The following is a 13,012-nucleotide window of genomic DNA, read 5'->3' as shown; positions in this document are numbered from 1 at the left end:
GAGTTGCAGATGACTCTAAAAATACTCAAGCTCAACAAATTTTTATCATAGTTAAAATAGGTTCTAATTTCACAATGTCAAACAAAATATTTTCTAGGAACTTACGGAACCAACTACAAAAAGTTCATGCTCATGTTTGTAAATTATGAAATATAGTTATTTGTAAAAATACAATTCATTTAGAAACTGTTTTCCAGTATGGTACGATAAGACAATCGTTAAAATGCTACGGCAAATATTAAAGATAGTAAAATTGTCTTGTTTCATAGTGTTTATAAATTGTTTGGTGGATTGTCGAAGGGTGAAAAGAATTGTGGAGGGTTTGGAAGTCGAATGCGGTAATCAACTTAGTAATAATTTATCTATTGTTAGGCTTTTAACGGTCCAGACCTAGGACCAGACAACGCATTTTTAATAATTACAATAAGCTAATTAAAAAAAAAGTAGGCTGATACAAAATGCTTATCCATACTAATATTATAACTAAATGGGAAAGTGTGTCTGTTTTTTTGTACGTCTTTCACGGCAAAACGGAGCGACGAATTGACGTGATTTTTTAAGTGGAGATAGTTGAAGGGATGGAGAGTGAAGCAAGCATAGCAAAAGCAAGCACAACCAAAAGCTAGTCTCTAATAAAAACGACAAGACCAAACATACCATATGTGTAGTAGTACCTATATTATAACATGAAATGGCTTATCTAAAGTGTCTGCGAAAAAACATAAAATATTATCGCCAATAGGCACGCCACGTTTGATTACCTACTTTTATACATCTATCTTAGAGTGAAAACTTCAATTAAACATCGTAGAAGCTATAGCACATGTAATTTCTAATTACTCGCGCGTATTCAATCTTTGAAATAATATTACTTGGCACCGACTTCATATTTTTTTTATAAATTAGACGTTTTTGATCCCTAACTTTGTCATGGTAATTTATTTGCAATTAGACTCTGGATCTACTTCAAACTAAGTACTGCAAGAAAATTGATCGAAGGATCAAGAATCTGGTGATAGTTCCAAGTTGTTTATTGCCCTCACGTGCCCTCACACCTGGTGAAGACATTTGGGTAGAGTCCAAAAACGTAAGATATCTTCGTTTTCTCTCAGTTTTCGTAGTCTAATGTAAATTAAACAAATAAATATTCAAGAAGTTATACTATTTTTAAAAATTGTAAATTTATCGTAATTACTAGTAATTGTAAGATGTTTATAAACAATGTTTAGCTACACCCTTTCCAAGGTCCATTATGTAATGCAAATAAAGATCTATCCATCTATGTATTTCTGATATGCATGTATTTACCTATTCCTTTTATTAATTTTATTAGGTGATCAACTGCGTGTAGCATCTCTTCGGAATGCAACCAACGGGCAGCATCTGTGTGGAGCGACGCTGCTCACTCAGGTTCAAAATTTAACTTGAGTTTTAAGAATAGAACAAAGGTTTATTCGTAGCAAAAAAAGGAATAACCACAAAATTTAAATTTTGAAAAAACCCCCGACATAGTGAACTGGTTAAGAACACTCCCGACTAATTCAGCTTTCAAGTAAAAAAAAAAAAAAAACAAAATCTAAATCGCTCCATCCATTCGGGAGCTATGCCACCGACAGACAGACACTTCAAAATTATAACACCCCGTCATTTTTGCGTCGGGGGTTAAAAACACGACTGTCTTGGCTAACAATGTTATTTTCATTTTTCATAACCAATAAATTTATTTTCATTTTCATTTCATTTTCATTTCATTTTCATTTCATTTTCATTTCATTTTCATTTCATTTCATTTTCAATGTCCAATTTCCATAGAGTAGGTACCTAGTCTGTTAATTTAATATTTCTTTTTTTTTTTGATGAATACTTTTGCTGATTAAATTGTATCTCTTTTTTTTAATGCATGTTAATTATAAGATGTATATAATGTTTTGAAAAGAAGTGGCCCGCCGAGTTTCTTGCCGGTCCCATAGTGGATACCCCCCTCCAACTGAGGGGGGACTGAAATCTTCTCGAGGCTGAGGCGTAGGGTTAGAACCGGCGTAGCTTTATTTGACGTTCATAAGCGCATTGTAATATGCCTACTTGGAAAATAAGTATTTCATTTCATTTCACTGCTGTTTGTGGGACTTTCTTCTTCTTAAAGGTTGACACACAGCGTCAGAGCCGAGAGCCAGAGAGAGGTATAATTATCTTATTTCTTATTTATTATTTTTATTAAAAAAAAAACAATTACCATTCGTTTCGATAATACACTCTATTGCCCGATTCAGACATAATAATTGTAACAACTTTTTATGATTTATTATTGGTTTTGACACGAACATGTAATTTTTCCGTTGTTTTCGTTTACGTGTGATGCTGTACACAGTTTACCGCTTATAGCGTCTACCAGAAAATCATACTTACATACATACATACAATCACTCCTGTTTCCCAGAGGGGTAGGCAGAGATCACGGATTTCCATTTACTACGATCCTGACAAACCACTTTCGCTTCACATACAGTCGAGTTTAATTCACCACACCAACTAGTAAGGTAATACCATATTACGGGAACTTAAGACGTTTCCTACTTTGAGTGAGGATTGTAAAAAAATACGAAGTTTCTGGTCGTGTTAACTATTTTATTTTAAGGATAAGTCTTCTACGATGGATTTAAGACACTATTTTGCATCTTTAATTCCGGGAGCCGTTGTACGTATTACGGATATCTTTAAAGTAGAAGCAAAAATATCTAACCACGACTCTATGTAATGCTATGAGCATAAAACATGTTCAGATGTTTTTGATCGTGTAACTGTGTAGATATTGAACTCGACTGTACACATTTTGTCCAGGAGTTCGCCAGCACTGCCGCTCACTGCGTCCACGGTACAGGCTACATGATTCAGCTGAACAATTTCTGCGGGGACCCGCCGAATGCTACAGTCTTGGAAGTATTCACGCACGAGCGTTATGATAAGTACGTTTTTATTTAAACTGCCGTTTATTTCACAGGAGCAAATTGTTTTTCACCACACCAACTAGTAAAGATCAATTTTGCTATTCGAAAACAGATAGCAAAATTGCATTTTTTATGTTTCACTTACAATGGTTTACAATTAAATTTTGTGTTTCACTCGGTGGCAAACTTTGTTTAACCTTCGTGCCTTGAAACACTCGCCACGCTTAAGATTCCACTTTTTATATTGAAATCTTTCGCTTGCTTCAATATTGGCACGTGCCAACGCTCGCTAAACAACGACTTTGCCCCCTTGTAAAACAAATACCTAACTATTTTAATTCTCGTGATATTGGGATTCAAAAAAGTGCGAGTATGCACAAAGTGAATTAAGTACAAGTGTTTCAAGACTGAAGCCACATTCAAATGGTGTTGTAATTAATGACACCTAAGTATTATCACAAAATCAACTTAAAGAAATTCATAAAATTTCTACTATAAACTCTACCTAAAGGTTAAAGGTGAGCAGCAGGGGTGGTGAAAATTAATGATGCCTACGTGGTAACAGTAGATGCCTAGGCACCATTGAGGTAAAACCTACCTACACTAATTTCTACGTAACGTAAGTACATACTTTCATGATTCTAATCAAATATACTTGTATCAATGACAAAGATTTTATCAAAATTACACTTTACAATTTCTAATCACGACACTGTAAAAGCGAGCCGACTTATTCTAATCAATTTATAATCATGCTAAGGAATATTAATTAGGCTTTATAATGCTGATGGTGGAAAGCACGGCATGCTTACCACCCTCGCGTTCTTCGGACGTCATGACTTTGACTGATTAACAACACATTTTACCCCGTTTGTAGTTCAGTCCATAGTATAAGCAGAGCTTAACAGTCTTATATTAGTGTGGGGTTAGAGATTCCACTTGTACTGGTCTCTCTTTGCGCAGTCAATGATGGTTTTGAATACAGGTCATGACTGCTAATATCGACCTTCTACTTAAACTAACTACTTTACCCGGCAAGGTCAAAAAGGTGAGCAAATATTCTTTGTTTATGAAGCTTGACGTGCGGCTTTTAAAATTTTAAGACGCCGTAAATTCAGAAAACCCATGAAATAAAGATTAATTGACGCTTATTTGCCAATGCCACGCTAAAGTACTCGACGCGTATTTGTAAACAGGCTCGCAGAATTTTATTACTCAATTACCACAAGAATGCAGGACAATGTAGGTTTATTTAGTCTCTTCGTCGTAAATAAGTCAGTCAGTTAAGAGGAAATCCGTCTACCAAAGTCAGTACATCTATGAGTTTTTTGGTCACTTCCGAATTTACGCTAGTATTTAGTACCTACACATATAGGCCTAAGAAAAGATGGATGGAATGTGTGAACAATGATATGAGAGTGAAAGGTGTTAGTATGGAAATGACGGCTGATAGAGAGGAATGGAGGAGGAAAATCTGCTGCGTCGACCCCAAATAATGGGAAGAGGACAAGAGAATGATGAATGATATATAGTCGTAGATACTGTGACCCACAGAAGGTCGATAGAGCTGAAGAAGCAAAGATCTGCCTTTCCGACTGTATCTAACTACTTTGTACATAGCGTAGGTATGTATGTACTCTATGTACTACTTAAATATATGACATATGATATTCTCCCAACCAAAAAAATGCTCATCTTCTCCACATTGATAGGAGTAGAAGCTAGCTTCACTTCCTAATTGCGTATGACAATAATCTTTATGCAGGGTTTGGATTCATGAGTAGGTAGGGTAGATACTTGTAAATATTTAAAGCCATGTGACTTTGTACGCACCGAATAGAAGATCCACTGTGTAAAATATAGAGACAGTATTAATAAAGTTCTAAATGCAAATGTTGTTTTAGGTACTCACGTGCTCACGATATTGCTCTGCTTCGAGTGGAGCGACTAGATTTGCCAGGGCTTAATGAAAACGTGCTACCTGAGCATTCGTTCGGTGCTGGAGGTACGTATAGACGGATGTGGATACCGGTGCAATTAGGCCCCGTAACCGAAACGCCGCAGAAAGGTAGTCTGGCTCTGTCGCGCCAATACGCAAGAGCGATAGAGATATATAGATAGCTACGAAAGAGATATTATCGTGAGCGTTTGTGCATTCCGCTACGCACACTGTACTGTTTTCGTAACTTCAGTTTGAGTGGAAAACTTTTGTAATAAGAGTTGATTGATTAGAATTTCTGTTTATAGGTTTCTTTGGAAATACACAATTGCAATAGGTATTTGACTTATGGACTTGAATTCTATTATCTATACATTCTACACACTCGAAACAGAATCAAGTAAAGTCACCGGCAATAACATCGCACAAAAATAATGCCGCAAAAATATCTGATGCAATCTATTTTCTAGAGCCATAAGAGCGTGTCAGATATTCATGCAGCCTTCTTTTTGTGCGTAGTTTTTCCTAGTTAGTGAGATGATAATAATAACATAGATAGTTTTACCTTTTAGGCGAATGCATGGTGTACGGTTATGGCGTTAAAGACGTGTCTGCAAACGAGCTGTCACAGGCTCTATTAGCAGCCAATGTAAGGATAGTTCCTCTGGACGAATGCACACAATCTCTTGGGTCCTACATGGTCCCGGATTTCGACAGCGGAATGTTATGCGCTGTCGGCAATGGCGTTGATACTTGTGAAGTAAGTAAAGGTAAAATTTTTAATAAATCAATAACGACCCAGACGATACACAAACATTTTAGTAAGTTTCCAATTACGTATTTACAACTGTTTGACCCTTTGGCCACAAAGACGTCCTAAGTCGGCTCACAATCTAGTTTAGAAATAATGGATTACTAGTTTAGAAATATACTTAATAGGTAAATAGGCGAAACTTTCCAAGGGTTAGGGTTTATCAGAAGTAAGGTCAGACGCTGTCATATTGATGGCTGGTGACTAATGATTACATAACAAAACCGGGCCCTTTTGTAATTTATAGTGGTGTTTCTAGAAGGTTTATTTTTTTCTATATCCATACTAATATTATAAATGGAAAAGTGGATGTGTCTGTTTGTTTGTCCGTTTGTCACGGCAAAACGGAGCGACGAATTGACGTATTTTTAGGGTTCCGTACCAAAAAGGTACAAACAGGAACCCTTATGGTGCGACTCTGTCCGTCTGTCTGTCCGTCTGTCACATTCCTAAATATCTCGAGAACTACTAATGCTAATAACTTGAAATTTGGAATAGTTATGAACATTGTAATGAATGGGGGGCAAACTGTAAATTTCAAGTTACTAGATCAAGTGGGATATCGTTAGAAAGAGCGCAAATTTAACGTAAATAATCTATTTTTTTATAATTTTTTTTGTTGTGGAAAAAAAAAGAATTTTGAAGGAAAATGTAAAAAAAAATACCGTTCCCCCCCCCCCCCCCCTTATCTCCGAAGTTTACCAACTAAAAATTATGAAAATTTTAGGAAACATTGGTTTTATGCTAAATATTACAGGAAAAATATAATCGTGTTTGTATCTTGGAAACTTTTTTTTTAATTCACAAAAAACTTTTCATATTTTTACTTTCAAGTTACCCACCCTTGCGAATGTATATCGTACTTCAAATTAATACGAGATGTTACGTAAACCGTCTTCTTTCCAATAAAGTAAAAACTGTTTAAATCGGTTAACATTATAAAGAATTATCCCTTAAAAACCAACATAGTATACAGGTCGCGCAAATTAGTTAGCGAATTCACGATGAGATGGCGCTATACACAATAATGCTCATTAGTACCTAAACTTTTGTCTTCTAGTCAAGTCATTAGAGTTATATGAAAACATGAGATTATTTTGACTAGGTAGTTTGAAAGAAAGTTTGTACGGGACCCTCGGTGGGCGAGTCCGACTCGCACTTGGCCGGTTTTTTTTAAGTGGAGATAGTTGAAGACTTGGAGAGTGACACAGGCTACCCATACAACCATTTCAGTCGCAAAATCTTCAAATCAGTAACTAACTGTCAAATGTGACATAACGCGTGGTAACGTCGTGCAAACAATGCGACCGTATTGATACAATAACAAAATGTAGTCGTCGTGTGCACGTTACGGTAACAAAATGTGTACGAATTTGTGGCTGTCAATGTCACTGTCAGAATGACTTTTAACGACACTTTATTAGTCGACGTTTGCACACATAACGGTAACAACATGTGGACGAATTTGTGGCTGTCATTGTCACTGTCAGAACGGTTTCTGACAGTGACATTGACAGAATTTGTACACACATGTGTCGGTCTGATTACCGAACTGCTCCTAAATCACTGTATCCGCAAATGACAATCTGAAATACGAAGGTTTCTCAAACGTCTTGTGAAGTTGTGGACTGGTTGCTTTGAATAATTTAAATATGAGCGAATTAAATAATAATAAACGACGACGACCATTTAAGCACTCTTCGACATTTTATAGAAATGTGGGAAAGTTAAGAAAAGTGCAGAATAATAATACAAATAGATAAGCACTTTATAGTTACTTAATGTATTAAATATATAATTTTTTATTCTTATTGATAAAAATTAAGTGTAGTGTTGCTTTACACAATAAAAGTAGGAATCAAATGAAATAGAGTATTTACTGTGATATTAATAGAATTTCTGTTGCGCAATGATAGTTTTTTTCAGTACAGATGCTGCTGTTTTTAACGCAGTAGTGCGAGCAAATCAAGCAATGATTCATTTCTTGTCTGGTCGAAACTCTTAGCTTAGATTTAGGTACTGAAAATCGTCGTACGATACACGTGCGAAAAGGACATTCACAACTCGTGTCGATTTTTAAACACTCCCTTCGTTCGTGTATTAATTTATTGCTACTCGTATCGATTTTCCTCTTTTCCGCACTCGTATCTACAAGTATTTTGTTTGGGTTACAAAAAAAACACATTATTTACCCTACTACGTTTTATTTATGTCTCTTTAACATTACAAATTTGTAGACACTTATCTATACAAAAATCTTGACAAAAGAAGTACAGATCGCTGAAATTAATGTTGATAGTAATATTAATGACGACTACTTCAACAAGTGTCAATTGTGAAATGCCGCAAAATACTAGTTGCTCTATAGAAGACCATTATTAATAATATATATGATCCCCGATCCTTTACAACCCAGCAGTTCGGTACGCACGTTACAATTTTTTTTTAATCTTCTTTAGTGAGGGCAACTGAGTACGACGGCATATTTAATTGTTTATAAAGTTTGAGGATACCTGGAAAAAATTAATACAAGAAGCCATTTTGAAAATATAATAAATATTCACTGCTTTCGGTTACGCGTGTACGCTGCGACGATTTTGCGACCGTTTGTCGACCGTTTGGTGACCGTTTGGCGACTGTTTTTTACATGGAATATTACCGATTTAATCCATATTTTAACAACTTTATTGGTTTTCTAGGCATTATTTTTATTATTTCAGTATAGTATATGCACCGGAGCACTAAAACTTCACCAATCAATATACATAACACGCAAACACCGAGTAGTCAATAATATTATTACTGGTTAAACTGAGGTAAATTGATGGCGCGTTGATTAATTTAGACTTATTTTATGAAATCACTCGAGCAATTTAATTGGCCATGTTAATTAGCCCACATTATATTACAAATGCAAACAATATTTATCTTTAACAAATTCTTACGCCATTACATTTTAATGTCAAATGATTTTATTTCTTTTTTACTTTGACGTCTCTGACAGTCGCCATTTGAAAAGAATGAAATGAACGAATGATTTTGGGAAAGTAGTCGCCAAACGGTAACAATGTGTGCACGCGTAGTGCACACTTCTGTCACTTCTGTGACCATTTGTGCCTGTTACCAATCGTCCCCATTTGGGTCGCCGCGACTAAACGTCGACCGTACTGCGACTAAGCATTGAGACCCGAAGACCTGTGTGTACACAAAATAGGAGGATTTGCGTAGGAACGGCGACCGATTATGGTTATATGGGTACTTTTTGTCTCTTTCTAACCCCCCATTTCCCTAAAATGAAGATTGGAAGTTTGTATAGAGCAATCCACAAAAAAGGCAAAAGCTAATATTAGTATTCTTATAGTTGCTTCGCTGTTACAGGGTGACTCCGGCGGTCCCCTGATGTGCTACGGCCTCGTGGAGGGCGTCAGCAGCCACGGGCTCGGCTGCGCTGCCCCGGGCGTGCCCGCGGTCTACACAAGTGTTAGGGCACACTTGGCTTGGATACAGCGAGTTATAGGGACACGTACACAAGAGGACACGTTTACAACATGAGGCTAGACACTTTTAGCGCATTCACTGACAAAGTTTTTTAAGTACACTACACGCGTAGCGAATAGCATTTTACCGCTTTTTTTATAAATGGGCTTACTCTTGACCACAGACTAGCCAAAGGCAAAGACGTGGCCTACGATGGAGTGAGCTCGCCCAGAAGATGCCTGTTCACCCTTGATTTGAAGGTTGCCGGGTTATATGGGCTTTGAAGAACAGACTACGAACAGATTGCCCGTTGCAGGGTTCCCGGCAGTCACCTTCACACATCCTATCACAGTCCTATCTATGAAATTATAATCGTTTGCATTTGGACCAGAACTGCATCTATATCGTTCAGAAAAAAAATAAAGATTATTTCGTACATTTTATAGGCGAATATTCCACTGGAATATTTTGACATTATTTTCTTTCAACATAAACAAATACTGCAACATTCGTTGAAACAACACTAATTTGATTTCATCTCAATAAACATAGGTCGCAAATGTACGACTAGTTATACTCGTTGCGTAAATGAGTTATAAAACAATTGAAACAAAAATAAGTAGAAAATAGTCAAAGGAATATGGTCAATCGTCTACCTATTCGTACTTAAAAAAAAGGATTCGAACCTAAGTTGCAGAGTCCTGCCCGAGGTGTGAACCTTTCCTTTAATTAAAAAAAAAAATATGTAACTAAAATAAGATATAGGTACTAAGTAGGTAGGTACAGTCGACTACAAAGACATGTATCCATTTTTTCACCTTATTGCATTGTAATTGCGAAGGAAAAAGTTTTGCACAATATCTGTACTTACCACAGGCAGCTATTTTATTTTCGAATTCAACCCCGTAACGACATGTAGGTAAGTAAAACGGGGAGATGAAATTTTGAATATAAGAAAAAACAATAATTTGCATACAGTATCGTACATTTATTCGCATTTTATACCATTTTATAACATTAAGCCAAAATACATACAATACATAAAGTAAGGTAGAATTATTTGGATTGGAAGGCATATCGTCACTACTTTTAAAAAAACTTGTATCTTCATGTGTCAATGAAAAGAAAATTGTAGTAAGTATGTATGGAATGCATATAGACTTACTGCGTTTTAACTTTGAGGAACAGCGTGAGATACGAGATTTTTTTAAAGTAGTGACAATATGCCAGGTGTTCGCGCGATTTTCTATCTTAACAAATCTGTGTGTGTGTGGATTGAGTGAGCACCTTCCGAAAATAAAAAAAAATATGCTGATCATTTAGTAAAAGTTCTAAAACAATTGTAAAACGAATCTCTGAATTTGTAAAAAGATAAATCAAAAGATACAGCCATTAACATGTGCTCACTCAGTTCTCACAAACTACCAACGAAAACAGTGAATATATTCATTTAACATATAATATTTATATACTAACATTTAGTAAAAAATAGGCCAACCTACCTCTATAAATATTAGATCACCTAGTGACGTATTAAATTTTTTACAAATAGTTTCTTATGCTCACTCAATCCTCACACTTTTGAAAAGCCGAATTTTGATGAAAAACATAAGATTTAGACCGCTATTATATGTGTATAGTTTAGTAAAAGTGAAATGGGAATTTGTAAAATACAAAACGAACCACTAACGTGTCAGGTTTTTTTATAATAAATTTTTGTAAGTGCTCACTCAGTCCACACGTTTTGAGAAAGTTAAAAATGTAAATATCTTACGATTTGTAGCACCTAAGACAATTAGTGCCATTCGGCTACGCACCCTGATCTGTCGGGTCAAACTCAGAAATAGTTATTATTTTCTCGCTCCCACTTACAAATCCGGTACGCTCATCTGTTAGCACGATTAGATTACCAGGTTCTGGTTTCTTACTAGTGAAGTATTATATTCTTTGTTTCTTACCAATTATCATTCATGTCCTTTTTAATGCATGAATGTCGACATGGTTATTATCCTGACGTCGATAAAAATTACACAATACACATCATCACTAGGCCAAGAACATAACCTAAAAACAGTTTGCAGATGGAGAATTAATATGGTATTAGTACTATTAGTTTAATATAAACTATTATCAAAATTGAACGAAACTCCCCAATCTCAATATGACAATGGGAAGGTGGGGAAAATCAGGAGCCGACATAGTGTGGTCACCCTACTTGATACATTTGTATGAGAAAAGTTATGTCTGAATATCTTTAAAACCAGACAACGAATATAAAATATTAGATGGTGGATATTTAGTAAAAATTTTTACTAAATGTTGAAGTACTTTCGAGTGTCTTAGGTGCTACAAATCGTAAGATATTTACATTTTTAACTTTCTCAAAACGTGTGGACTGAGTGAGCACTAACAAAAATTTATTATAAAAAAACCTGACACGTTAGTGGTTCGTTTTGTATTTTACAAATTCCCATTTCACTTTTACTAAACTATACACATATAATAGCGGTCTAAATCTTATGTTTTTCATCAAAATTCGGCTTTTCAAAAGTGTGAGGATTGAGTGAGCATAAGAAACTATTTGTAGAAAATTTAATACGTCACTAGGTGATCTAATATTTATAGAGGTAGGTTGGCCTATTTTTTACTAAATGTTAGTATATAAATATTATATGTTAAATGAATATATTCACTGTTTTCGTTGGTAGTTTGTGAGAACTGAGTGAGCACATGTTAACGGCTGTATCTTTTGATTTATCTTTTTACAAATTCAGAGATTCGTTTTACAATTGTTTTAGAACTTTTACTAAATGATCAGCATATTTTTTTTTTATTTTCGGAAGGTGCAAATCTTAATCCACACATACTTTTTATTACAAACATAGGTATATATATGGACAAAGTGTTCATTTCATTAGCGTTAAGATAGAAAATCTTGTAAACGAATGTACATCAGTCACAGGTATTATTTAGATAATATATTACCATGTTATATTATTTTGTACGCGGTCATTTAAGACCAATATTGCGGGTCTATTTGTATAGATATTTTTCTAACTATTATCCGCAAAAATATAGCAGGTAATGAAGACATACTAATAAACATAGAAAACTTCTAAAAAGCTTTAGGTTATTGATAAACGTACCCTAAGAAGGCTAGAATTTCAAGGCTAGAATCAGGCCATTTGAAGCACGGCACAACACTATTATATTATACTTAAAAACCCGTATCTATTCTACATCTACGCAGTGCAAACATAATAGTACATTGTGCAACAAGGGGAGGAAGTTGAATATTACTAACGAGAGTAAGTTAAATCGCGACGGCTTGCCGGGGCGATTTAAAGACTCGAGTTAGTAATATTCATACTCCCCGAGTTACACACAATGTTTTTCATCACACTCGCAATGTAAAAAATATGTAAATAGATGTAAAAAAGTTAAGTACGGCACAAGAAATTTCATTATTCCCTTGGGAGAACGATTTTTCTATAACTCACGCTCCACCTGCGTGCAATAGTACATTTAAAGTGCGGGTGTGATGAAAAGACTATTGAACATAATGTCCCTGTAATATTTTTATATACCTAGGCATTATAAGTTTAACTGAAGATTCGCCCACTCTGCTGAGTAACTGTGACGGTACGGGAAGAAAACGTCACCGTTTCTTGAGAGCGATATGGTCCTTTATGGAGTTATCATAAGGTTAATATTTACGAGTATTTTAAGTCAAGTTTTGCATTTTTCACTTTATATTGACTGGTATTAATAACGTTTCTCAGTTGACTAATTGTAATAAATACATTTTTTTTTGTTTTTACGCATAGTGCGAGAATGTTC

General features: G+C 35.3%; 1 protein-coding gene across 1 annotated transcript in view; it reads left to right on the top strand.

Annotated features, from left to right (window-relative positions):
• LOC125230365 (trypsin-1-like) overlaps window positions 1-10,306 on the top strand; it is a 32,609-nt gene extending 22,303 nt beyond the window's left edge. The window contains exons 3-7 of the mRNA XM_048135502.1: window positions 1,334-1,410; window positions 2,839-2,963; window positions 4,850-4,950; window positions 5,457-5,644; window positions 9,074-10,306. Coding sequence (XP_047991459.1) covers window positions 1,334-1,410; window positions 2,839-2,963; window positions 4,850-4,950; window positions 5,457-5,644; window positions 9,074-9,247 — 665 coding nt within the window. The 3' untranslated portion in view covers window positions 9,248-10,306. The remainder of the gene's footprint in view (window positions 1-1,333; window positions 1,411-2,838; window positions 2,964-4,849; window positions 4,951-5,456; window positions 5,645-9,073) is intronic.
• Window positions 10,307-13,012: the final 2,706 nt, after the last annotated feature.

Source organism: Leguminivora glycinivorella, chromosome 10, assembly GCF_023078275.1.
Source record: "Leguminivora glycinivorella isolate SPB_JAAS2020 chromosome 10, LegGlyc_1.1, whole genome shotgun sequence".
Lineage (NCBI taxonomy): Eukaryota > Metazoa > Arthropoda > Insecta > Lepidoptera > Tortricidae > Leguminivora > Leguminivora glycinivorella.
Note: the sequence above shows the minus strand (reverse complement) of the source record. Positions and strands in the feature narration are given on the sequence as shown.